General features: G+C 40.8%; 1 protein-coding gene across 1 annotated transcript; it reads left to right on the top strand.

Annotated features, from left to right (window-relative positions):
- The first annotated feature begins 1,912 nt into the window (after window positions 1–1,912).
- GTF2B (general transcription factor IIB) lies at window positions 1,913–24,161 on the top strand. The gene is made up of 7 exons (XM_083867460.1): window positions 1,913–1,995; window positions 4,404–4,510; window positions 14,608–14,741; window positions 20,870–21,016; window positions 21,153–21,282; window positions 21,873–22,154; window positions 23,672–24,161. Exons 1-7 carry the CDS (start codon window positions 1,979–1,981, stop codon window positions 23,803–23,805), a joined length of 951 nt encoding a protein of 316 aa, XP_083723586.1. The 5' UTR covers window positions 1,913–1,978; the 3' UTR covers window positions 23,806–24,161.
- Window positions 24,162–26,909: the final 2,748 nt, after the last annotated feature.

Raw genomic sequence — 26,909 nt, 5'->3', positions numbered from 1 at the left:
TTTAATTACACACTTTTATTACTGACGGTAACCAGCGTAACAAACTTGGTGTGAAATTTTAAGAAACTCCAGATTCACCAATGAAGCAAGTTTTAAAATAGGATTATTGTTTGACTACAGTGATGGGAAAGAATAGCTGGGGACAGCAAGGTAAACTTTGCATGTTATTAAAATGATCTTTTGACAGAGAGTGTTAATAGTGATACTTCGATCTGCCACATCAACTTTTTGTCTGCTGCTTGAAAAATTGCTGCAGACAAGGAATAAAGAATTCATGATATATCATCTATTGCATTTTTGCAACATTTCTGAAAATTTCTGTTAATCTGGGGTGAAAATGAAATTCTGTCAATTTTAAGTTAATGGAGGGCTGACAATGATTACCAACAGAACATCTTTTTTTGTAGAACAAAATGCAGGAAAAACCATGACAAACCTGGAAAGCTTGAAGGGTCTCATTGTGGTGATGAGGCACATCTGTTGCAGTTATTGCTCCATACATATTTCAGAGGTTATGGGGAAATTTAGTATCATGTGCTGTATTCACACCAACAGTTACAGTGATTTGTTTTTCATTACTCTTTCATCTTTTGGTTTTACCATGCATTTCTGAAAAAGATCATCACAAGTGTAAAAAAAGTTTTAAATTTGTATCTCAGCATCTCTATTTTCTAATAGTTCAGCTTTGTTGTATTCCAAAAGGTTTCTTTTTTTTATCCTAAGGAATTTGCTGTTGAGTTCAAACTTACCCATTTTCAACCAGCAGACAGTACTGCAGTTGGTAGAGAAATGTTTGGAGGTTGTGCAATAATTAGACTCAATTTTAGCAAGTATTAGAGAACTTTTCAACCTCATGGAATTTCTTCCTTTGAGCTAGTAAATTGAAAAATATTCTTGTTATATAGTGGAGACTTGGGCTTAACTGGTTTGAAAAGTCCTGTGTATCTGATTAAGAAATAGATAGCAAATTTATAACTGTTGAGAGACTTCAACAGTGATCACTTGGAAGCATTGAAATAATGGCACTTTCCAAAATCTGTAGGCCCTCCCGTCCTGTTCATCCTTCACTCTAAGTGAGGGCAGGCTCATTCTGAAGGAATAAGTTTCTTTTCCACTGTTTTATAGCTTGGTCTTGAAAACCAGCTGTTGTTGCTCATTCTACAGACTAATTTTGCATACAGATAAAGTCTTGAGTAGTAAAGCCAGGACGTGAGTCCAGTGCTGAAGGGCTTTGGTCGGGCAAAGACCAGTTTTTGTGGTTTCTCCTCTTTGGCCTGATGCTCTCTGCCAAGGTGAACGCGAGGGAGAGACAGAAGGGGAGCTGATCACACCGTCAGGCTTACAGGGGCAGCCCAGACAAACCAGGGGCTTTGTGTTAGCCCAGCCAGCCCCAGCGCCTGAGCACGGCCTGTTTGCCGAGGGCTCCGAGTCACCGCCGGCCCGACACCTGCGGCCCTGCCAGAGGAGCGCCAGGCTCTTCTCCTCATTCCGCCGGCCCAGGGCTAAACCACAACAGCTGTAGCGAGCCGTGGCAGGAAGGAGGAACTATACTTTTTTTCCGGGAACTGGTCTCTGCTTAGTTTCAGAGCCGAGAACGTGTTGTGCCCACGTACTTCTGTACAAACTTGTGGCAGCTTTGCTCAGGGTTGTCTCCTATAGGAATTCACGAAACTGCCGTACTGTGCCCAAGAGCAGCTGCAGCGGAGTCACAGCGCGGGGCCGGCACAGTCGGTTCTGTACAGGGCTCTGTGGCCGCTGCCCGGGCCAAAGGGAAGGCTGCGGGCCCAGGGGAAGGCTCCGGGCCGTGTCCGCGGCCCTGCAGCCCCGCCCTGCGCCGGCAGCAGCGAGGGGCGGCCCCGCCGAGCCCCGCCCCCTCGCGGCACCCGTAGGAGCGCTGCGCGGCCCCGCCCGCCGCTCTCGCGGTTTAACAGCAGGGGCCGCGGCCGCGCCGTCCCAGCAGCGCTGCAGCTCCGCTGAGATGGCGTCCACCAGCCGGTACGGGGCGGCCGGGGCGCGGGGGGCCGGGGGAGGAGCGGGGGCGGCTCCGGCATCGCTCCTGTCCGGGCACACACAGAAAATGGCCGCGTCGCCCCCGCTGCCGCCTGGGGACTGACCGGCGGCCATCGCCGCCCCTGCCCGGCCGCAGTGCCGCCGTTTTAGCCCGGCTCTGGCGGTGCCCGGCTCACCGGCCCCTCTCCGGTGTCCTGTCGGGGCCGCTCTGGGCCCGCGGGTGGCCGGGCCCCAGGGCTCCCGGGCCTGTCGGTGCGGGCCGGGCCGGGCGGCCCCCGGCTGAACGGCCTCTGCGGGGCCGGGCTCGCCGCCTTTGCGTCTTGGTGCCGCTGTCGCTGGGCAGCGCTACGGGGAGACGCCGAGGTTTTTGGGGGATTCACGACCCGAGTGCTGGGCTCCTCGTCAGCGACAGCTCGGTGCGAACAGCGACCCGACCGGCCCGGCTCGTCCCCCGAGCGCGGCTGTGCCGTTCCGTGCCCCGAGGGCCGGGGGTGGCACCGGGCCGGGCCCGCCTGTCCCCTGGCCGGGCAGCGCCTGCCGCGACCCTCGTGTCCCTCCGTCCGCACCGCCTGGAGCCGAGCTGCGCCTCCCTGGCCTGGCTCCACCTTATCGGGGCCTGCAAACTGCTCCTGGGCTCCCACCCTAAATCCGTGCCGCCCCACTCAGTGACCAGACGGGTTTACGCTCTGAATTCCTTTTTCCTGGAGACGTACTGAGTTCTTCTTTCGAGTCAGAAGGGCCCACGGAGCAGACTGGAGTGGCTCTGTAACTCCTGCCAAACCTGTCCTGGGATCCAGGAAGCGCTTCCGTGTGGTCTGGCTGCAGCTCGGGGGTTGTTTACTGAGATGGGCCTTGGCACAGGTGCCGTGCATTTTCCTTCGGTGTAGGTGCCTTGGTAAATTGAACCCATTGCAAGGAGTACAGTATACATGTGTAAATAAACCGAGTTAAATTGGGATGGGAAGACAAATTTTTGCAATGTTTTATGAAGGTAAAGTGTGAAACAAAACACTGTTGGTGTTCTTTGAGGTGTCTGGATTTTTTTTTTTTCCTTTTGCTTGGTGTGTCACTGCCTTTTGTGTAATGCCAAATGTCAGATGCTTGTGAATGCTTTGTCAACAGCGTTGTCATATGAAACTTCTGTCTGGGAACAGAAGGAAAGTAGTTTAAAGAGCTTTAATGTAGTGTTTTGAATATAATTTACATCTGAAAGTCTTGTGTTACTTTCTGAAGGTTTTAATATTAATAGTTATGTTGATTTTGAGTTTTGGTTTCAAGTTGCTGGCATTTTTGTGAACAGTTAGTGGATTAAAATGTTTGGGTTGTTTGTATTCTAGACTCCTCAGAAATAGCTAAAAAAATGAAAATTAAGATGGGAAGTATAGGTTAGGCTGAACTAATGGCAGAAACAATAGTGGAAAATGGGGTAACTCAGAGTGATTCTATTTGGAAATTTTTTACAATTAAAAGGATCACAAATTGTTTTCTGGCTTAATCAGATGGAGGTTAGTAGTTATGATATTTTTTTTGGGATCAACTTCTGTATTCTTGTGCTTTTCAGCTTGAGCAAAATAGCTTTGTGGAACACATGGACCCCAACTGTAAATATTTTTTACTCCGATGTTGAATTAATTGGTTTTAGTAGAATTTCTGAACAGTTGTTAGTATGAAATATTTACTTTTAAAACGTTTGGTTAGAAACAACTGGTTGTTACTTTAGTAAGTAACTACAAACTGTTGTATTAAATAATGCTAATACTTTATGGGAAGTTGTAATTCTTGAAGATCCGTGGGTGTGAGAGATCCTGTAATCAGAACTTCTTGTCGTGTAATTGCCTTATGAACTGATTATTTTTTTTGTTAATATCTCACTAATAATTGCCTAATTTAAAATTGAATTTATTCTTCAAGTACTTTAAAATAAACCAGTATTTGAATTGGGAATGTTCTAAACATACACGTTGTATGTGCATTACTTCCTGAGTTAAGGACCTGGTAAATAATACTGCTCTGAGTAGGAGTGAAAATGCTCATTTGGGATGAAGAAATTGCCACTAACTTTTTGGGAAACTTCATTTAGCAGTAGTTTGTGAGTTACACGGCATTTAATCAAGTCTGTTATGCAGATTTTTGATGTTTTGATTTGAAGTGATTTTGGTACAAGACATATTACAAGAGAACTGGAATTTAAGGTGGCCTGAAGCCTTGGTTGTCCAAGGTAATGTTACAGCATTTAAATAAAAAGTGCAGCTTAGGTAATCAAGTTAATATTCTATGATTTAAATCATTAAATGCTGTGTTATTGAAATGTTCATATCAGCAAGGAGCTCTTTTGCTTTTGATAATGCAGCTGCTTGTTTAATAGTAATGACTCCTCCTTATTTGTTTCTTAGTTTGGATGTACTTCCGAGGGTGACTTGCCCAAATCATCCAGATTCCATTTTAGTGGAGGATTACAGGGCTGGTGATATGATTTGCTCTGAGTGTGGACTAGTAGTAGGTAAGTAGTTTTTCATATTTTTTTATAAGTTACCATGTCACCTAAACGATGTGTGTAGGTTTGCGCTCTCTTGAGGCCCAAGTGTGGGTGGTAGATTTGATGGGATTTTTTTTGTGATTGTCTGTTTGCTAAAGCTTACTGTTTTGAATAGTTTGTCTTCTGGTGATGTCTTACACTATGAAAAAAAATCAAATTCTTTAAAGACTGAAAATTTAAAATGTAGTGTAATACAAATTTACAGTATTGTGCTGTCCAGTCCAATATTCTGTCTTTAATCGTGACTCTCTCTCATTCAGGAAACTATAAGAGATGTTATAAAAGCTCTCTGTGAAATAACTTGCTTACAGGAAAAAAACGTAACACAACACAAAACCAAACCCCAATCACCTCAGTTTCGCAGGAGGTAGAGGTTGTATTCTGCCCTGAAAGATTTATCTTTATATGGATATATATTTATCTTATATGTTTATATAGATATTTGATATATATTTATCGTTAAATGGATATGCCAGCATCATGTGTGTTTGTTAATCACTTCTCCTAAGGCTTTTAAGACTATCCTAAATATTCCCCTTGGAATTATGTGGAGCTCTTTTAGTTTGTGTACAACCAGTTTTACAGACTAAACTGTATTTCTAAGTAGAATGGAATATTTAAAACGAAAGGCCTGGCATTGTCTTTTGTTTAAAAGAGAAAGAGGAAGTTGTCACAGAATCTGCTGCACATACATTTTTATGTATCTTTTCTAGGATGAGCATCTTACATGCACCTTACTGTCTTTATTCCTTTTATCATGGCAAACTTGCCGTGCTTGTATTATGATAATCCTTTAAACTTCATTGATTTCTGTTAATTTTTTTTAGGCTGTTATGTGGGAAAAAAATTCCTCCTTGAGGATGCATGTTTGGGTGATTCATTCAGTGCTGCTAAATATTTCAAATTGTTTATATCCCTCTTTCCTAGACTCTGGTGGTTTTGTTTTGCCTTGTTGAATTAAAAAATTTTCATAAAAAGCTGAAAGTTAAGGAATTTGTGATGAAGGTAGTACTAATTTAGCCAAGCAACTAAAATATGCCTTTTTATGCAAAAGCTAACTTCTACATAAATTATTAAAGTAAGTGTTAAAATATTTAAACTTGAGTACCAGTTTCCTTTAAAATCATAAAACGACTTAAAACCTCTAAAAGAAATGGTTATAACTACTTTGTTTAAAAGAACGGCTGGTTTAAATTGCATAAATTCTGATAAAGTTCAATGAATCAGAGTAAATTTTCTGCTTAAAAATTCGAATATCTAACAGCAGTATTTCCTACTGAAATATGATACTCGGCTTCTAAGTTACTGCTTAAAAATAGTTTGGTGCATGTTTAACTCTTTGCGTGGCTGTCATAGAGATTGAGCAGAGGTTTAGAAAAGCCCATCTCGCTCAGTTAACAAGTTTTAAGATAGTTCTGGTGTTGGGAGAAGAGGAAAAGCTTTTTTTCATAAATGTAATTTTTTGGAGCTTGAAACTTGCCGGAAGTTGCACTTCATGTACCTTCTATTACCTAGTCACAAGGAATTCTTGCCTGTAGAGTTTATGCTCTGATTTTTCTGAATTAATAGCATTGGCAAACTCTTTGGGTCAAAGTGTTAGCATTTTCAATGAGCAGGATCATTAGGATATTAATAGAAACTGTTTCTGAATTGAGTTTTTAATGTGTTTGTAATTGTTTACTGCTGTTTACTGGTAGGCTGAAGAATGTTTTTTAGGTAAGCATTTCTGTGGATTTGTCACCAAAAGGCTTTAACAGCATTGTGCTGATAGTTCTCTGTGTGTTGCATTCCTTCAGCTATTTAGCTTACCTCTGTGTCCAGTTCCTTAGCTGAGGCATCCAGCAGGTAATTTGGAAAACCAGATAGATAGGATGATAATAAGTAATTGAAGAGCACTTAAGCACAGAGAAGTGTGAGCACTAAATACTTTCTCACCTGGTCTGATAAGAAATTTAGAGAAGGTGTAAAGGTGATGCAGTCCTTGATGCTTGTTTGGTGGAGATGCTTGTGAAGTAGGGATACTTTACAGGAGTGAAGACAAAATTTAGTTTTCCTGTGTTCCAAATGCAACTTTTCTGTATTTGTTGCAGATTCCATGAGACACGTTCCCCTTAAGACAGTAACGATTTCATTTCCTGTTTTTCCACAGAAAAGTTTTGTTTCAGGGCTTTTGTGTGTCATGATCACATGTGAGCAGAGCCCACTGAAAATGTATTTTGGGATGGACTAAAAGTTACTGAGACCTTTCAGTGGAGGGGATCATTTAGAACAGTTAACACCTTCCCCCACCATGTGCAAATATCAATATGCTGTGTAGCCAAAGAAGTGCTACAGGTTTATTTAAAAATACTGATTTTTAGTGTCTGCAGAGCACTGCTGGTGTAAATGGTAAATGCTGAATTTGTGCTCTTACTTTACTGCTATAAATTACATACTGGTGTGACTTCACTGATTTTTTTTTTTCTCAGTGTGTGCAGTTTAGCTGTAGACAGAGCTGATAGTCTTTGACTTAACTAAGAGTATTTGCATTTGATGTTTTTCTTGCTTGCTATGGTAAAATACTGAAATGGTTTATTTGTGGAAAGAGTGTAACAATATTATATGTAAAACTGCTGATGCATAGATGGTTTTCAGGTTTGTAATCAATTTTCAGGTAATAAGAGGTTAAATGAGTATTATTATAAATGATCTTGCATTTATATGGTCTGCAGTTGAAAGGGTAAAGCAATAGAAAATTTTGGGGGGAGCAGGAGGCTGGGACAAGGAGGAGCTGATCTCTATCGAGTGAATTCCATATTTTAGGCAGAGCTGTATGTTGCAAGTACTACTTTCAAAAGGGATTTTTGAGAGAGAGTTTAAAATCAGATTTGTTTTCTACTTACAGGCTTTATTCTTTGTCTCAATAAGATTTAAATTTAAGTTAAATCTAGTATGCTGGAGTTTTTTGCACAGTATTTTCCACATGTTCTAAATAAACTGGTGTTTTGCTGTGCAGTATTAAAATAATTTAATCTTGTAATGTCATTAGGACTGAATGTTAAGTGTATTATTGTTTTAAAATACTGTTTAGTTCTACCAAAACCTCTCCTCTGCCTTTTCATTATCAACTTTTTTTGATTAGTTTGTGTACTGTCTTTTCATGGTAATTACTTCCAACTTGTTAACTTTTCCTTCTGCTAATTGCTTTTTGCTTGAAAGGCACTTGGAGACCTAAATTACAATTATCCATGAAATTTTGGTATTAGTCTGGATTGACATGCATTTGAGACTTTACAACTCTCTCCAGGTTTGTTTGTTGTGACAAGAATTGTGTTTCATTATCCCTACCTTTCTCCAGTCATTCCAAGCTATGTGCTACAGTAAGAGTTCATGGGCTGGTGGGGGAGTTCATGGGCAGAGTTATTAGGGCGTAGTTCTGTGTTCATTTAAAATGTTCACCATATCTCATTCTCCAGACAGAGTTGGTGGGGGGAAAAGCAGGTTATTCAAGAACAGAGGGCTAGTAAATCCTCTTTCTTGACAGGCAAATATTTTGCTCACTGCCTTGTAGGCAGTAAAAAAGGCTGGGAATCAGCTGATATGCCAGAAGGGACTGAAGAAAGCAGAGTGAAAGTAGAAGACAAAGCACTGAATTTTCTTGATGTAGCAAGGTGGTGATGTGAATTTCAGAGGAGGATAAGAATAAGTCTGGTGGCATGTACTGCTGTGTAGTATCTCAGGTATTAGGAATATCTCAGGTTAGGAATACCTTTATAAGATGTTCCTTAAACTTCTATATAGATGGCTTCATTCAATGTTGTCTTAGTGTGCAGGAGTTAAGCAGTGAGGAGTTTATGTTCAGTGTGTAGTAAGTGATTTTTCTCTAATTGTTAGCTCTGCTTCAGTAGGCAGGTGTGGCTGAGAGGAGCAGTGCTCTTGCACGGATCTGTTTTGGGCAGCCTTCTTCACTAAAAAAGCAGAAACTTGTCTGCAGCTGATGAGGATCCTTGGACATGTATTAACTCGTTAAAGCTTCGGATGAGATTATGACCAATATTCAGACATTTATGCCATGTTCTCATGGGTGTTCAGTTGAAGAATTTTAGGGAAAAATATTCAATGGCCTGTGGTCAGCAGTAAGGCTGTTACAAAAGTCTGTCTGAGGATTTGTTTGGCTGATAACTTCTGACAAGTTTGAGATCGAAATGGTGCATTGTAAGTTCAGGTGTGGTCTGTGAAGAATAGGTAAGATTGGACTATACTACAGGTTTGGTTTTTTTCTTGGCAGTTATAATAAACAAGTAGGAAGGGGTTTCACAGTTGCCTCTCAGCTGGCCAGTTTGTTATTTGGGATGCTTGTCATTAGGGATAAAATTGCTTGCTTCTGTATAGCTGCTTGTTTTTTTAAAAAACCAAAAAAACTTTTTTTTTTTTTCAGCTGTTTGTAGTATCCAGTTAGTGGGAAAGGTGCTTAAGTACTTCTGACTTGGATCCAGTAGAGGGCAGTTACATCCATAGGGAAAAATCTTTTAATATTTGGATGTATGTTCAGGTTTTCTGCAAGTATCATCAATCTTTAAAAGTAAAATACAAGTTCTTAATTCAAAGTATTGCTTTAAAAGGTAGGCAAAAATCTTTAGATATGAATGTGTATTAGCAACCTTTACATGTTTGCTATCTAGACTACTAAAAAGTGTCTGATAAAAGTTGGTCCTTGCAATATGACTCTTTGCATTCAGAGGAAAGGTAATTATAAAGGATACTGATGCTTGAAGACATTCTGAATAGTTGACTCTTGCATGAACATTCACAGATACTTTATACAGGAAATTTATAATATGAAGAAAATAACCTACTTGCCTTCCTCAGCCAGCATTTCAAATAATCTGTTTTGATTGTAGCCCTTTTCAGCTTTAAAGGCAAAGGGTGATGCATATACGTGTTTGGCAGTAGTGCTTGTAAGAATGGGAAGAGACTTTAGATGTTAAAAGTTAGCATCTTTTTTCAGGCTTTGTAATAAGCACTGCTCTTAGCATGAAATTTCCTGGAGGGTGGAGGAGGCTTTCTGGTTAGTGGGTTTTTGGCTGGTGACCTAAGGTATTTGAGGGCCACTAATGCTTCCATTAGTGGAAGTATTAGATTCTTCTAGTAAGTAACAGTTTGAATCATCCTATTTAGGGAGTGGTTCTTAACTTGCTTCCTTACCAGGCTGACAAAGTGATTAGGGAAATAAAGACTACAAACAGCTGGGACTCCTGTGATGGAAAAAGTCTCAAATTTTGTGATGTAGGGTAGATCAATTGAGAGTCTGTAGTTGAGCCCTCAAGTCCTGGGGAGGTGTAACTTCAGCTGACCAGACTTGTCCACCTGATCATTTAACTTTTCTACTCTCATTTGCTTCCTCCAAAATTATTATGCAAGCTGATGGCTTAGGAAGCCTGTAAGTCCTTTTAGATTTGTCACCATTTTGATATGCAGGAGCTGCCAAGCCTTTGTTCTTGTAGCAGTCATTTGCCTGCGGTGCTGTACTGTCTGTTTCAATCCATAGCTGCCTTTTGGTACTGGTGTGATGCTGCTGATGTCTGGCAACTAGTTAAAATCATCTGTGGCTTGTTTGTTTGTTTGCTTGTGGGGTTTTATGTTTTGTTTAGCATCTGAAAGCTTGCTTTAGTTATTTTAACTGTCTTGTGAATAGACTGGTGCTGCTGGTCGTGATGATGGATTTGTGGTGGTGACAATTCCTTGAAAACAAGATAACTTTTACAAAGAATACTAATGTCTTACTAAAAGCTGGAAATTTTGTGGAAAAAAATGGTGACTGTAACATTAGGTTTCATTTCTTTTTTCCCTACCCCATGAGTTTATTCTTTTGGTAACATTTAATACATCTGGTCTTAATAGAAGTTCTAAAGCTGAAAAGTAGAAAGTGTATGGGGCTGTATGTAAGCTAATAAATAGAAAATGGAGTAGATATGTGGAGTACTGTGTCTCTGCACTTCTGTGTACCAGGAAGAGAGACTTGCTGGAGCAAGTCCAGCAGAAGGTTGCAAAAGTTATTTAGGAGTTCAGAGAGGCTGAGAGCTGAACCTTAATCTGACTCTGTTCAGCCTGGCTCTGTGCAGTTTCATGTCTGTGATTCTCCCCAGCTTGTAGTCTGCTCCTTGTTTTTTTCACTGTAGTTTGTCACAGCACCTCATTATTCTGCTTAATAAGGAACTGACTGAAACTTAAGTGTAATCCTATATGTATGTATGTATACATATATTTAAATTTGGCATTGTAAAATGCTTTTAATTAAAAGTATAATATATGTGCTCACTAGATGGCAGCAGATTCCTTAACTAACTGTGAGGATGAAACATGCTCTACTAACAGAAGGTATTTTGGGATTCAGAGTAAGTAAATGAACTTTTAATACTGTATTTATATTAAAATTAAAATATTAGGTAATAATACGCAGAACTTTATGCAATGCACAGCTAACATTAGAGCTCCTATGAAAAGAACTTAAGAACAGGCCTTCTCAGAGCTGTTTCCAGACTGGATATGGAAGATTACATTGCTCATTAATGTCATCATATTTATTGTTTTGGTTAGACATCTTCAGTTTTCAGCTATTTTGTCTTCTTAAAGCAGATAATGCAAAATGCAGAAGGAGAAGAAAATACTTATGTTTTATGATTTACTGCCAGTAGAGTGCAACATTAAAATAGCTGGTCTTATTTCTCTGCAAATATGTAACTGAAAACTCAGGACTTGTTAATTGAAAATATTTTTCTGAGAAATCACTTCATTTTTAGGGAAGGAGTAAACATACATAAATTTTGATGTGTAGATGTTTCAAGCTAAGTTTTAAAAACTGCTCAAAATTCTGTTTTAAATTTTGAGTCTGACCTGAGTTTGCTCTTGCATTTTTGTAGCACATGTTCTTTGCATGTGTCAGTTGTGAAGAAAAATAATCTTGGCCTGAGGCTTTCCAGTTCTGAGCAGCACTTCTGCATTTTACTAAATGAGCTTTTCAGATGATGAGTAACCTGAATCAGGGAAACTGGCACTGCGTGTTTGCACTGAGCCTGTGTGTTTGTCTGTATTTTAAAGAGAAACTGAATACTGGAAGAGTAGTTTGTGAAAAGAAATGGAGCAATGAAGAAGAATTTGTCTGTTCAGAGAGATGCTTTGGGATATCAGCCTGTAGATGCATTTCACAGGAATTTTGTCCTGTCAGCTGTTGTTTTTGTCTGTACTTCAGAGGAGGAAGCTGAGGAGATGAACTGCTCTGTTAGAGGAAATCAAGTAAAGGAGTATCTAATGTAACTGTACCTAATGAAGCCTTCTTGTTCAAAAGGACTGCATCAAAAGGAAGTAGCCAAGGAATATGAGGCCACTCTCATCCTTATTGCAGTTTTATAGGGTTGCCCAAACCAATATAATAGTGTGAGAAAGGAGAGACAACTGTATAGTGTACATATTGGGGGCTTTTTTACTGTTTGACTGTTGGACCCATATTCCAGCTGGTTTAGGAAAGCCAGTCAGTAGGGTATGACCTCGCAAATTCAGTTTAGAACTTGAAATCCTAACTTGTGACCAGTTTTCAAGGCTTTCTTACACTGCTTTTTGTAAGACTAAGTTTTGTATTTTAAAGTTTTGCTTTGACCACTTAGGGAGGGGCTTAATTGCATCTGTACTAATATCCCAAAGTGGTTTTTATGTATTGAAGAATTTAAGATAATAAATGCCACATTTTGTTTCTTGTTTTTGTTTCTTGTTGAATGGGATAATCCAACTAATCATTCTTGTAGCTGAATATGTTTTCCATCTATGGAAACCTATGGGCTTATTTATTCCATTTTCATTAATACTTCTAACTTGTGTCACACTTTTATAGAAGCCTTTTGAAAGATGGAATGTGCTGCCTAGGACTTCTGTATATTTTTAATGACACTGGCAGTATACAGAAAAACTTCCGCAGTAGCAGGTTTCTTGGCAAAACAAAGATATTTGCATACTGCATCTTAATTACACAAATGCTTTATATTCAGTGATTTGTTCTACTTAATCTTTTCTCACTCTGAAATAGTAGTCTCAATCTTGTGTTTGTCAAAGCAGGCAGTGATATAGAACTTTTTTTGTTAGAGCAGGAATGGTTCATAACTCACAAGAGGCAGATCCCTGAGTGAGTCATTTAGGTCATTCCCAGTTGTGTGGAAAAATATTACATCACTGCTCTGTACTCAGTGTTCTATTTATACCATGCCAGAATTTTAAGTACATTTTGCTTTTTTTAGATGCTGTAAACAGTATTGGGGGTTTGTCTAAAAGTAAAGTTACTCCTAGGCCATAGAAGGAGCATTACTGAATCAAATATTTACAGAGAGTCCAGGAGTCAGAGGAGCACACTGTCTGCAAATTTAAGCTTGCCAAGGGTGTGGGGGTTGACCTTTGTAGCAGAAAGAGTAAAAGGCAGCACAGATCCATTCTATCTGTAACCTTGTAGCTTTTCATGGTTGGTTTTTTTCTTCTCCCTCTTGGTTTTTATTAGAGCAGTAAGTAAAGGTGGAGCCATAGTTATGAGCAGGTCTGACAGATATTGATGGGAGCACCTTTCACCTAAAGTTATTCTTTTTTGTTGTAGCAGTTTCTTTTGGTTCATTCACAGCTTTCAATTTCAGGCATTCTCCTTGCATAATTTTATGTTAAAAAATGAGTTATTCTGTCAGAATAGATTCCCCTTGCCTCCCCCAGGGAATTCTGCAGTTGCATCACTCTGTCCACACCTTCTGCATTTTCTCCAGCTTTGGATCTTGTTTTACCATTGTTTGCAAAGAGCTTTTTGCTGCCTGTTTTCATCAAATTAAATCAGCCTCTGTGATTTCATTCTAAGACTTCCATACTGGAAATTATGTAGTCAATGCTACTTTTTTTTTTTTTTTTTTTGGCAGACATTTCTCTCACAACGAATTTAAACATTGATAAAGGTAGTGAATTTTTCCTCAGGTTTAGCTAAGAAGGACACCAATCATTCTGAAGTTTCTTTTGGCATCCTGCACAGAGCTGTATTCTGCTTTACTGCAGAACACTTTTTTTAGTGTTCCTTTTGTGTTCTTCTGTATATGTGTTCTTAAAAATTCTGTAGTATTGCTCTGGAGGCAACACCTTTGAGATGCAGCTTTTATCAGATCTGTGAATACCATGAACTGCTCTGGGTTTGGGGCTTTTGTGTTTCTTTTTTTCCTCCCTAAGTTTCTATTGTTGTGTTTGCTGTAGGGCTTTTGCCTGCATCAGAATGTTGGTGAGAATTATTTCTCAAACTGGTAAGTTCCTGTAGGAAAGGTTTAGGTGAATGTGAGATTAAGAGAGGACTGCAAGGAGAGTTGTTTCATTCAGAAAATGTCGTGCTTTTCCTGTTTATTCTGAATCTGTACTGAAAATCTTCCAATTCTATAAGGGTTGATTGTGTTTTAAGAAGTAGTAGTTGAGTACATATATTTTGATAGTGTAAAGCATCATGAAATTGGACAGGGTCAGAATTGTCTTCAAGAACAAAAGGTGAACTGCAAAATGTCATTATGGTGGGCTAGAGCATACAAAGGAACTGGAAATGATGCAAGAAAAGTAATTTACAATAGCTTAATGGGATTGTGCATGCTGGATAATTCATATGTGCACTATGAACACATGGCAAATGTGATAGAACTCAAGTTACAGCAGCTGACTCATTGAGACCAATCCACAGGCAGTCCTGACTTCAGCTGGAAATTGAGATCTTGATTCCTTTTTGTGTATTGGAAATGCCATGATGTCCTTCATGGATAACTGTAATCCATAAAGGTTGACAGTTCCTGTGTTCTGGATGCATTTCTTTAGTTATTCTGTGCAGCTCTAGTTGCATTTTTTTTTTCTCCATTGCTTTAATTTGTAGATCCTGAACATTCTGGTTCATTGTCCTGCCAGTTCATGTTGTGTTTGGGAATGCCAGCAGACTGCCTCCTCACAGTGCAGGGCTCAGGTGCCTGGCTTGGTGTTTGATGCAGTATTTTAAAGCTGTGTGTGACTGCAGACTCTGTGTTGCTCTGTGTTCTCAGGTGACCGGGTCATAGACGTGGGGTCGGAGTGGAGAACGTTCAGCAACGACAAAGCCACCAAAGACCCGTCTCGAGTCGGGGACACCCAGAATCCTCTGCTGAGCGATGGTGACTTGAGTACAATGATTGGCAAGGTAACACTGCAAATACTACATTTTACTGAGTGTTTTTATGTCAAGTACCAGACTGTACATCCATAGAGAAACTATACACCATACATGTTTTTGAAGAGATTTTTGCCTGAACTGAACTTGAATGTTTCAACAGTGTATAAAATGTGGCCCTTTCCTGGGGATTGAAGGAAAGGTCCAACCTTTGCAAAAAACCCAAAAGGTTTGCACTGCTGTGGGGTTACTTGCTATCCTTTGATACATTGCTGTAAATAGGAAAGCTGGTACTGCAATTTTAAAAGTATACTTCGACTTAGCAAGTGTATTTGAGAAATACAATTCTGCAATTAATGTTGAGATCTCAATAGCTACTGCTGCCATTTTTTTGGTAGCAAAATCTGTATCAGATTCTTGTTGGAGATCTCATCTTGTATGTGTTCTTCCAAATAATGTTAAAGCACTGAATGTAGAATTCGTTCATGGTGAGTGCCCCAAAGGAAAGTATTCAGTCTATACTTGGGTTGAAATTGCATGGTGCAATCATATCCTGCTGTCTCTCCTGAGAGCAAGTAGGCCTAGTCACACAAATTAGTGACCCAGGTAAGTTTTAATTGTTGTACTTTCTTCTTCATTTTTTAGTGCAAGATCAAATGAGTTTTTGTGGATTTCCTGAATGTTTCATTAAAAGGGGTGCAGTTGCTACTTAAAAACATTTTGCTGCTTTATGTGTTTTCTCAAAAGTTTTTGTTCCAGTTGTTAGGATGAAGTGCCTAAACATGTATGTATAGGGCAGTGTACAGGATACTTTTCATCCAAGAATTCTTCAAAGTGAGGAAGTCAACAAGTGGATACTGATGGGCAGCTAATTTTCACCATTAGTGAAAAAGAAACTTGAGGAATTGTCCAATTAGATGGTTGTGTTTTGGATAACTCCAAGCATTGCTGCCTATCGCATTTTAGGATTTTAGGTGGCTTTAGGAGTACATTCAGGCAAACAACTGCTCTGTTAAAACATTGGCATTGTTAAGTGGCTCTGTGAAGCAGTGCTCAAGAAGTCACTGGAATTCTAATGCCACTTATATAGGATCAGAAAGATTGTCATTCAGAGGATGTTGCTGTTCAGGTTTGTTTTTTGGGTTTTGGAACTACTTACATGGTGGTTTTACATTTGTTGAATTTGTTTGCTAACTGGGTGATAGGATTTTTGCATGTTGGAAAAGACAAAAGACATTTCAGCTAATGATAGATTTTTGTCTCCAGGTTATCAGTGGCTTTTGCCCTTACCTTTGGAGGTTCAGACCCTGTTTTAGAGTAAAGAAGGATAGCAGCCTGAGTGACAGTATTAAAGACATACAGAGAAACTTCTGTGAAAAGTTTGTTTGCCCATGAAAACTAAAGGCTTTCAGAGATGGACATTCAGCTAATGAAAGTTTTGCTGTGAACCAGAACATCCCAGAATATGCATGGCCAAACTTGCTATAGCAAAGAATGCCATTCCATGAAGACAAGATGTAGGAGTGTTAGTGTGGCATGATTTAACCAGTGAGAACTGGGTAAAAAGTAGTGGAACTGCCTGGATTGTGTTGGGGAATGTAGAGGGGGCAGTCAGTCCAGCTGTGGATATTTTATTTGTACAGGGAGGAATTGCAGAAGAGGTGCATTATTTTCCATGAGAAATTGAGAGTCCCTTTGACAAACCAGGATGTTTTCTGCACTAGAGTTCCTGTGTTTGTCTTGCTAGTAAGCAGGAGCTCTTGGGATGTCAGTTCATTGATGTGAGCTCTGTATCAGAGGCTACTTTTTTTTTAATGTTTGGAAGGAAGTGAGTGGCTTTTATCAGAAGATGCTGAAAAGATCTCCTGTCAGTGCAGAAATGGCGTGAATTTTGCAGCAAGATTAACTAACTCAAGGAAGTAGTACGTTTCTCAAGCAGTCATATGAGGTCCCTGCTAGTGGTAGGCTGGGGTGTGGATTGACCTAGATATACACAGTGGTTGAACAAGGGAGAAATTAGCATAGTCTTGAAGAGGGTAAATAGTATCTGACAGTACAGAAAAACCTTTGTAAATTCCAGAGAATGAAGCAAGGTAAGATTATTATTTTCCCATTTAACAGCAGTTTGTAGAATGGCCTGGAGTGGACCTATATTTGTGTGCCAGAGATGACTTTAACTTTTCATATGGGACAGGATCAGGGCTATTGCCTTCTGCTTGAAGTACGACTGCAAGTAATAAAATCTTTACATCTGGCCTGCGCCACCCTCCCAAAAACATCCCCACCAGAAAAACCCCTAAAACACAACCTGTCTTGTGGGAAATCCAAAAGAACAGGATATTGATAATTCTCACGGCACATCGTGTTAGATCTGTTGTAAACTCCTGAGAACGTGGGTGGAAATGGAGTCTCAACCAGTTACATCAGTATTGCTTTGTAACAGTAGAGGAAGAGGGTCAGTTCTGCTTCACGAAGTGGTTTGTCTGTCCTTCCTCTGGGAGGGCAGGAGGTGCTGCTGTGGGGCCCCTTCCTGCCGGGGGTGTGGTCTGTGTGTGTTAGCAGCAGAGGCTGCTCTGCCCCTGCAAAGGGATTAATTCCTAATTGGTTTTAATGCTTAAGGAACCCATCTGTCTGAGGTAGCAGCACCAGCCTGCATTGGAACAAAGATTAATTTGCCTGTGAAGAGGAGGGTGAATAGCATAGTTGGCAGTGGTGGAAGTGGTTTGAATTCCACAGGCAGGTCTTCAGGATACTGGCACAGAACTGTAACTCTGAAATTAGATACCGTGTGCTGCAGTTGATCTGATTACAGTGCAGATTAATTGGAGGCATGGTGAAGTGTCACTTTAATTGTGACTTGATTGCCAGAATGTTATAGTTACCTCTTAAATTCTAACATAAAATTAAAGAAAAATAACTGAACAAGCAGGTTTTAGTTTTGCTTAGATGCAAGGAACTCTTTTCTATCAGTCAAAAAGCAAACTGTAAGTTTTGTTTTCTATCTTGTGGAAAATGTCTTTTGTCACCTTTGCTAGTTAATTGATTCCTTTTTTTGTAGTAACTGCAACTCCAAGAGAATATATATTGGTTGAACAAAGATCTAATGCAATCTCTTAGCATAGAATTCCTGTCCTTTAATATCTCTGAAAGGAGGCTGGCTGTTGTTAAACTGCATGGCCTGAGTCTGGAAGTGCTGTATTGATAAGCAATGAGAAGCTATCATGGGCTGATGATTGAAAAAGGAGAAAGGATCCATCAGACCCACTCATATGAGCTGGTTGTACTGGGCAAGAAGACTGCTGGATCTGGGGGCATGCCTTGGTGCTGTGGTTAATCACAAATCAGTGATGTGAATCATAATGGTCATTCTTATACTTTCTGCCCCTGTGGGAAATACTGGGGTACAAACCTGTTGAACGCTGGCACTGTAAACATAGTCTCCACTGAGCCCCTTCAGAGATTGTCACTGTTTACTCGACTGAGTTTTTTCACTTTAGCTACCTTGAAGGCTGTTTCTAGGATTGTATCCATGAGGTTTCTTTTCTGTTTGAAAGCCAAACAGGTAGAACTGCTGACTCAAAGGCCATAACAGTAAACCACACGATTCATAAAGTCCATTTCATTTCAGTTAAAACTGTGTGGCTTCTGTCCTTTTCCATGAAAGGAAAGGGACTTCTAACATGGTTCAAGGGCTGAAATCAACAAAGCATTGTCCCTCAAAGCTGCAGAAGGGAAGTAAATGGTGCATTTAAATAACAAATGCAGGGAGAATTTCTGTGGTTTATGTAAGCAATTGAAGTGGAAGAGTGTTTTCCACCCCTTTTATAGTTGTAAGTTGTATATTGGGCATGGCTCTGGAAGAGTGCTCAGATCAGCAGGGTAAATTCTTGACCATTTTATCTCCACACCATGTAATAGATGTGGGGTGGGGTTTTTTTTGGTTCTCCTTATCCAGTGGACCAGGGAAAATCCCTGTGGTGAAGGGAATTCATTGCTGGCTCCAGGACAGAGCTATTTCCTAGTAGAGTAGCCTCTGATAGGAAGCCTGACTAGACAAGGACCTAGGGGCTTGCTGTTGTTTGTGCTCACCCTTCTGTCATTTACAAGAGTTTAAGCTGATGCAGTTGCTGTATGCATTTGTGCATAGCACTGCTGTAGGAGGCCAAATGTAACACTGCAGGGGACAGGGGAATGATGGCCAGCAAGGAGCCTTTTGACCTGAGACTCCTGTAGACTTTGGGCCAAGGGAAGTTCTGGCATAATTTTTGAATGGAAGGCCTAGTATTGCTCTTTGTGGCCTGAAGTTTGTTGTGCTTTATTCTTGCTCTTTGTTTACCTTTTCATCTTACTGGGAACCTTTGAATAGTTGGAGGTGTTCATCCAGCCAAGGAAATAGTATTGTCTCTGCAGCAGCCCTCTGCCGTGCTGGTGCCAGGATCATGTCTGGGTGCTTATTTTGTATTAAAGGATGTTTGAAGTAGTAGGAAAAAACCAGGAATGGTTCTGGAATCTGTTGCAGAGACCTGTTGAGGGAGCTAGGGAGACTTGTGAGGAGGGTTCTGTGCCAAGTCCTCGGTTGCCACAGTAAATCAAGGCATGTGAGCGCCACAGATGGTGTCTCAGCAGGGAGGGATCCACAGGGGCTGCTGCAAGGGGGGTGTTAAAGAGGCCTTGGGCATGGGAAGGGGAACAGAGTAAGTCAATGGTCAAGAGCAAGTGTTACTGTCAGTCAGAGAACATGTATTAAATGCAGAAGTGCACCTCAGAGAGATTATAGAGTTAGAGCCTGTGTTAAAATAAAAGGGCAATTCCCAAAGAATACGAGTCGGGCATAGAGAAACTGGGCAGCTCAGAAGAAAAAGTTGATGCCAGGACATGTTCTGTCCTTTGTTCACTGTGTCTTTACCTCACTTTGTACAGCCTGGACATCTTGATCCATTGCTGGGTATTCAATTTGAGAACTCTGTGTGCAAGAGCTTTGCCAGGTTATCAGTCAGTCACAGATCAAGACCTGCTTTATGTTCACTGGTTTCGGCAAAATGACAGTGGGCAGTCAGTGTCTGCAGTGGTTTGTTTAGGTGACCAAATCTGTCTAGTGAAAGTTGGATGCCCCATCCCAGGTAAGTTGTTTGAAGGTACCAGCAAGGAATAAATGCTTGCAGATTCAGGAAATCCAGGTTTCTACAAATGATGGAACTGTGAAGAAGTGATTTCTGCTTGAAAGCACTTGGGGCCCCTTGCATACTGTGACAGCGAACACATATGTAGACAATATAAATTAAAGACATTGTTTGGAACTTACAGGACATGTTGTCATCAGCTATCACTAATCTGATGTGGCATTATTTAGTTAAGACTTGTTTTGGACTCCTGGAAAATTGAAAACCTTAAATATTTTAGACCCTCTTGGTTGGGCAAATTTGCATATTTAATAAAAGTGTGCAATTTGCACTATCACTTGTAAGGTACAAACAAAATTGTACCTTGGAAGCTTCTTTTGAAGTTGCCAGGTTGGGTTGGAGACTCTTAATTCTCCAAAGACCTCAAGCTTTTCTTTTAAGAGGCCTATAATTTTCCTATAAAGTCAAAATACGTGGATATTTCCATTTTCTGATTAAGGCTTGCAGCCTCTAACAGGCACAGTATCAAGTTGGGTTTGACTGGCTCATTGGTTTGTGTGTTCTCTTTGCCCATGTCTTCACTCTGATGGTTATCATTGTAACAAGTGGTCTCCAGCTGACCATAAAATTGTTTTTCTGACTCACATGTCTGCCAGAGATGCAGCCCAAAGGACACACAAGAGTTGCACAGAAAATCATCCTGGACTTCAGCACTGGTGACAGGAGTATTGAGATGCACACATTGGCTATATGTTGTCTTTCTGCTTTTGAGTCTGTAACTCTTGTTACATGAAGGAAGAAAAAGCCCTGTGTAATCTGTGGTCTCTGGGAAGCAATTCACAATTTGAGACTGGTGCAAGGTGTAGAACCTGTTGTGTGGAACAAGGCTGGATTGAATGACTTACTTTCAGTGATGTTTATTTGCACAACTGTTGGAACTGATGTCTTGAATTAAAATGTATAAAGCTGGAAGATGTTTACTCTTGAAGTGAGCAGGAAGTTGCTTGTATTATTGATGATGCAAATTTTCCTTTTCAGGGCACAGGTGCAGCAAGTTTTGATGAATTTGGGAATTCAAAGTACCAAAATCGCAGAACTATGAGCAGCTCTGATCGTGCGATGATGAATGCTTTTAAAGAAATTACGAACATGGCAGACAGAATCAACCTCCCTAGAAATATAGTTGTAAGTTCATGTCTCCTTTCCTTAAATTGTTCTGGCATTGACTTAGTTAGCATAATATAATGAGCACATGAATTTTTGATATTACTGCTAATTAAATGGCCTAGAGTTAATTAAATTTCATCTTCTTACGTTGAAGGATCGAACAAATAATTTATTCAAGCAAGTGTATGAGCAAAAGAGCCTGAAGGGGAGAAGTAATGATGCTATTGCTTCTGCTTGTCTCTACATAGCCTGTAGGCAAGAGGGTGTTCCAAGAACATTTAAAGGTAAGTTTTCAGTGATACAGATTCAATTTTGCTATGAAGGAAAGGAGGAGGAGGTTGGTTTTCTTATTCCTGGACTTTGTCAAATTGGTTGCTCTCAGCTGTAGCTCACCTTTGAGGGGAGCGTAGAAGGGTCTGTGGGAATTTGTTGTATTTGTGGAGTAAGCTCTTGGACGTGGGGGTTTTAGCATTCAAGTTATTTTGAGTGTTGGCGAAAATTAAAAGGCATTTTTTTTGATCAGAAGATGGTGGTGGAGAGTGTTGTAACTGAATTCAACTGAATTTAAACCAGCAGTTCTGTGTAAATTTGTGCAGCTTTTCCTTAACAGAGATGCAACTCTCTAGCATCGAGTACCAAATATCCCTTATTAAGTGAGCTGTATTAATTAGGACCTTGTGATAAATGTGCACAGACAGAAGTTTCACAGATCAGAACTTATTTAGTGATGGTGGCCTTCAGGACATTGGCCTTCTTTGTGGGTCTTAATATATTGAGAATCAAGTTTGATTATTTTGGGGGTGGCAAATGCTGTGAACCCTAAGACTTAATTTCTACTTTTTTTTTTTTTTTTTTTTTTTTTTTTTTTTTTCAGAAATATGTGCGGTGTCCAGGATTTCAAAGAAAGAAATAGGCCGATGTTTTAAACTGATTTTGAAAGCTCTGGAAACCAGTGTTGATTTGATTACAACTGGAGACTTCATGTCACGGTTCTGTTCTAATCTGGGTCTTCCCAAACAAGTACAAATGGCAGCAACACACATTGCCCGTAAAGCTGTGGAATTAGATTTGGTTCCTGGGAGAAGCCCTATCTCTGTAGCAGCTGCAGCTATTTACATGGCATCACAGGCTTCTTCAGAGAAAAGGACACAAAAAGGTAAAACTTGACTTGTTTGTTTTTAGTTTGCCATGTCTTTCTTCTTGAAAGAAAATTCAGTGCTACTGTAAAGCTTGGATGAGGTCTGTGGAAACAGTGATAAGCCCCATTCTAACTGCATACAGCAAGGACCAAACCAGAATCTCCCAGTCCCCAAAATGAACATGGAGTCATTGGCTACACTCAATGTAAACTGAGTTCATTTTCTGCTGGTGTTAGGGGTTGGATTCTTTAATGCAATGCACCAGTGCATTCAAATTAGCGTAATAATTCAAGTTCACCTATGCTAATATTTTTGTGTCCATTTTGCTGCTCTAAAATACTCCAAACACAAACTTGGGGGCAGTTGCAGAGAGCACTTGGGCTTTGGATTACATTGACTCTTTAAATTTCTGCACCTGGGGAGTCACCTGCATTAGTACAAATACATGATCCTTGACTTGCCATGAGCCTGTGGTAAAGATGGAAAGTGTGGGATGGCAAGGTTTGTTTTGGATCAGCTGGGGCAGATTCCCTGCTGGTAGGGTGGAAGGCAGTAAGGAGTGCAGAGGAATGAGGTCTACAGGGCAGCAGTGCCTGGGGAAAGAAGTTTGCTAAGGCTGCAGGGGGTAGAACCTGATGTGAGAAGTGGATCCAGATGCTCCACTGAGTTGTCCAGATCAGAAATGTTGAAAATATAACAATTTCTTAATGGACAGTTCCTTTTGGATAGAGTAGCTTTTATCTGTCAGGTTGTGGTGTCTTGTTCTGTAACTGCTTATGTCCTGGAGCTTCCATCCTGGTGGCACTTTCCTGGGCCTGTGAGTGATCTGGAGCCCAGGACATTCAGGACCTTCATCCTTGCTGGTTGGGAGCTACTGGATTGCATCTCTTAAGAGTGGTTGTTAAAATACAGCTCCCTGCCATGGACACCATGGCTCCACACTGCTCCAGTGTTTTCAGACAATGCTGAAGGCTCTCATGCAGTTTAAGGTTTAAATTCCTGACTTGACTAGCTCTTGAATAAATTTAAGTTTTTGTGCATCTCAAACAAGTGTTCCCTCAGCTCGTTAGACAGTGCTCTGTGCCTCTGCCTTATTTCTTGGTGCATTTAGAGATAAATGTATTTCATGTTTAACTGGAGGTATTGGTTTTTGTCTGTGACTCAGGTTTTTTTGCCTTTTTTTTTTGCTTATATTTAATCAAAGCATAAAAGTGAAAATCCAGATGATGATTTGTTAAAATATTGCTGGTAGAGTTTGCAGTAGATGTTTCTAATCACTTTTATACTCTTATCCCTTTGCCAAATTGAAATTTGTTATTCCATGATTTATAGGTTAAGGTGAACTGTGGCACATAAGAAGATAGATTTACATGTCCAAAATATTAGTCACCACAGTAAAACTACTTCTACCAGGCTTTTGGGAGAGTTGCAAGTGAAGCAAGTGTCCAGTGCCTCTTGCTAAGTTATGCTTGCTGGTTTCTTGAATACAAATGGCAAAGGTAAAAACTAACCACTTCTCTGCTTTTTGTTGTAGAAATTGGTGACATTGCTGGTGTGGCTGATGTTACAATTAGACAGTCGTACAGGCTGATCTATCCTCGAGCTCCAGATCTTTTCCCAGCAGACTTCAAGTTTGATACCCCAGTAGACAAACTACCACAGCTGTGAGATGGCAGAGGGTTAATTTCTGTTAACCCCTCAAAAAAGCCCCAACAAAAACAAACTCTTTATTTTTGCCTATAATAAAGGATGTACAAAGTGTTAATATTGGGTCTTCATGTTGTGGAACTGGAGGATATGGAGATGGAGCATAACTGCTGGAAGGCAGCACACATTCCAAGGGTAAACAGGCTCATTGTGTGGCATTTTGTATGTATATATTAGTGGAAGTAAATATTTAATAACTGTTGCAACAAATTTAATTTGGTATCATTGTACTTATTTAGATTTCTTTTGTAGGGATCTAGTAAGATGTATTTTGGAGAATTTAAAATATTGTGTAATTCCCAAATAAACTGTTTTCCAAAAACACCATCTTGTGGGTATGACTGCAATGTGACATGCACGTACTGTTGTACATGCTGAGAACTGGAATGCAGTCCATGGAATGGTGGAGTGAGCTTCATACTTGTGGGTTTGGTCACAAGGCTGCTAAAATGCTCTTTCTAGACAATTTCTGATCTCTGGAGTGCTCTGGTAGTTGTATGGAGCTGTGGTGTGGGTGCTTGCACCCAGAACGTAAACAGTTGCTGAAAAAGTGCTCCAACTTTCACACAACTGCTGCAGAATATTTCCAAACTGGTTGCAAAAGGATTAATCCCATCCTTGGGCACAGTCTCCCTGATTCTCAGTGATGTCTCTGCTTTCCTTCTGTGAATTTGACATGATGACAAAGCAGCTACTGAGAAGCACGAGGACTCTCTTTAGTTGAATTCCTGGTAACTTCATGATGCTTAGTAGTGTACAAAGAAAAGTAAAAAGTATTTCTAGTATAAGTTTGTTAAATTTCTGACCTGCCAGCCCACCCTGCAGGCTGGCTAGCCTGTGGTTGTGTTCTAAGTGAGCACTTGTTGTTTGAACTGATATGCCAGGTGCTGAGTGAAGGCCTGAAGTTGTTCAGCCTTGCCCAGACTGAGCTTTGAACACTGGTTGCCTCTTGACAGTGTCCCTTTGTGTACAGAGCAACAAATGTGCTTAACTGGGAGTCTTGTGGTTCCTGAGATTTTGTATCACAGGTGCAGATTCAGTTTAACCACAGAAATGAACAGCTGAGGGGTCATCTTGCTGCACATCTGGTCCTAAGCCATCCAGAGGAAGGCTGTGTCCAGTGCTAATAGCACTAAGTGCCAGTAGCCCTCACTGTTTGCTTGCTAGTTGAGCGTTAATCCTCTTCTGCCACTAGATACTGGAAATGTGGAAACTGAACACTATTTTCTGTAAACAAATAACAAAGGCTGTACCATCCTGTTGCACCATAGGAGCTGTTGGTTGCAGCCATGAGATTCTGGTGCATATGTTAGAGTGGGTACACTCAGTAGTTGGGAGGGCATGTATCCATTGTCTGCTTTATTGCCTTTGACTTTGTAATAACATTTTCTATTATGTGGGCATTCCTGGTCTTGGTCTGAGCTATTCTCCCTGTGTCCTCTGTGGGCCAAGGTGGGATGATTTGAATGGGCTGGGCCTGACCTTCAATGCACTGTTACAGCAAAGGTGGAAATTGCTTTGATTTGAATGCTGCTTTCCAGCATTGATCTGTGGGTTATAATCTACTCCATGAAGGTTAAAAGTGACTGAAATGTACATTGCCTGTAATACTCATACTTAAATCCATTCAGGCATTAGGCACAAGCACTTGACACGTGATGGGTGTGCATTTGCAGTTGGAATTGTTGTGTACAGCAAAGATTGCCTGGACAGGAATTTAAATACATCTGTGCAAAGCTCTGAAGTGCAGCAAATGGCAGGAACGTGCAATCCTGCTTGAGCCTGGAGTTCTCAAGCAGTTCCTCTGTCTCCTGGGGTGCGGAGATGACAGTAACTGTGCAGCACAAAGAGGCAGAACTAGGAATCTGCTGCAAGGGGCAGGTATATTCTGAAGGCCACTTAGGACTGTCTGCAGTATACTAGTTAATGTGAAGCATAGCAGGAAAAAGAAATGATGTAGCTCTGAATTAATTTTTAGGCAGCTCTGACCCCTCGGTCGCTCCTGCCCTGCCCGTGTCAGCCTGGCCCAGGTGGACCCAGGAGGCACCGGCTGCGCTCAGCCCCCTCAGGCTGGGCCGGGCCCTGCTCACCCGGAGTGGGCTGAGGGAGAAAGCAGTGCCATGAACGGTGCATTCCCCACACACAAGGGCAAGGGCAGAACATCTTCAAGCGTTAATTCAATGGCAGTTCTGACTGCGTCCTTGAAACTCTGCAGCCAGCCCTTTCTGGAATGATTTAGCCAGGTATGATGTGAAGTGTCTGTCACTGGGCAAAATGGCCACGTAAAACTCTATGTGGCTCTTAGGAGTGAAGAATTCTGTTCTAAATGCACTCACTAGAAAGCTTCATCCTCTAGCCTGTCTAAAGAACGAGCTCAGTGTGGGCAGGTGGGTATAGACTGTGCTTTGGTTACACAGCTCACTAGGGAACGGTGGGGAGGAAAGAGACTAAACCAAAGCAGCCCCCAGGAGCGGGGCTGGGTTGTCTCCCCCGCCCTCAGGAAGCCCCGAACGGAGAACGCTGAGTCAAGGCACAGAGAACGCTGAGTCAGGCAGGCCGGACTCCAGCTGACAGGGCCTGCTCCTGCCGGGGCTCCTCAGAGACAGTTTGTAATGTTCCTTTTTGAAAAAACCAGAAACAAAGGGAAGCCTACTGAGCTCCCACCAAGAGACTGGGTCCCCTCATGAGGGTAAGATCTTTTCTGAAGTTACCTGTGGAGAAAACATGACCAGCCACTTCAAGAAACAGCAAAATCATGTTTGCAACACAATTTACAAATTACTCTATTTAGAACTTTAATTTGTGATATTAATGACTGCAAAACACTTAGAATGACATTTGTTAAAGGCACATTTCATTTAATGCATAGTGTACCATTCTAAAATATCCTAATTTCCTTACAAAGTGCTTGAGCAGCCACATACAGATAAAGTATAGCAAAATATATTTACAATCTAGGGTTTAAATCTTAATCTGCCTAAAAATATTTAAAAAACTACAGAGATAAAATTAGTGCTTTTTTCAGCTTAACTGGGTGAACATACCCTGCCCTCTAATTTTTTCTA

This window comes from Zosterops lateralis, assembly GCF_965231275.1.
Source record: "Zosterops lateralis genome assembly, chromosome: 9".
In the NCBI taxonomy this organism is placed as follows: Eukaryota; Metazoa; Chordata; class Aves; order Passeriformes; family Zosteropidae; genus Zosterops; species Zosterops lateralis.
Note: the sequence above shows the minus strand (reverse complement) of the source record. Positions and strands in the feature narration are given on the sequence as shown.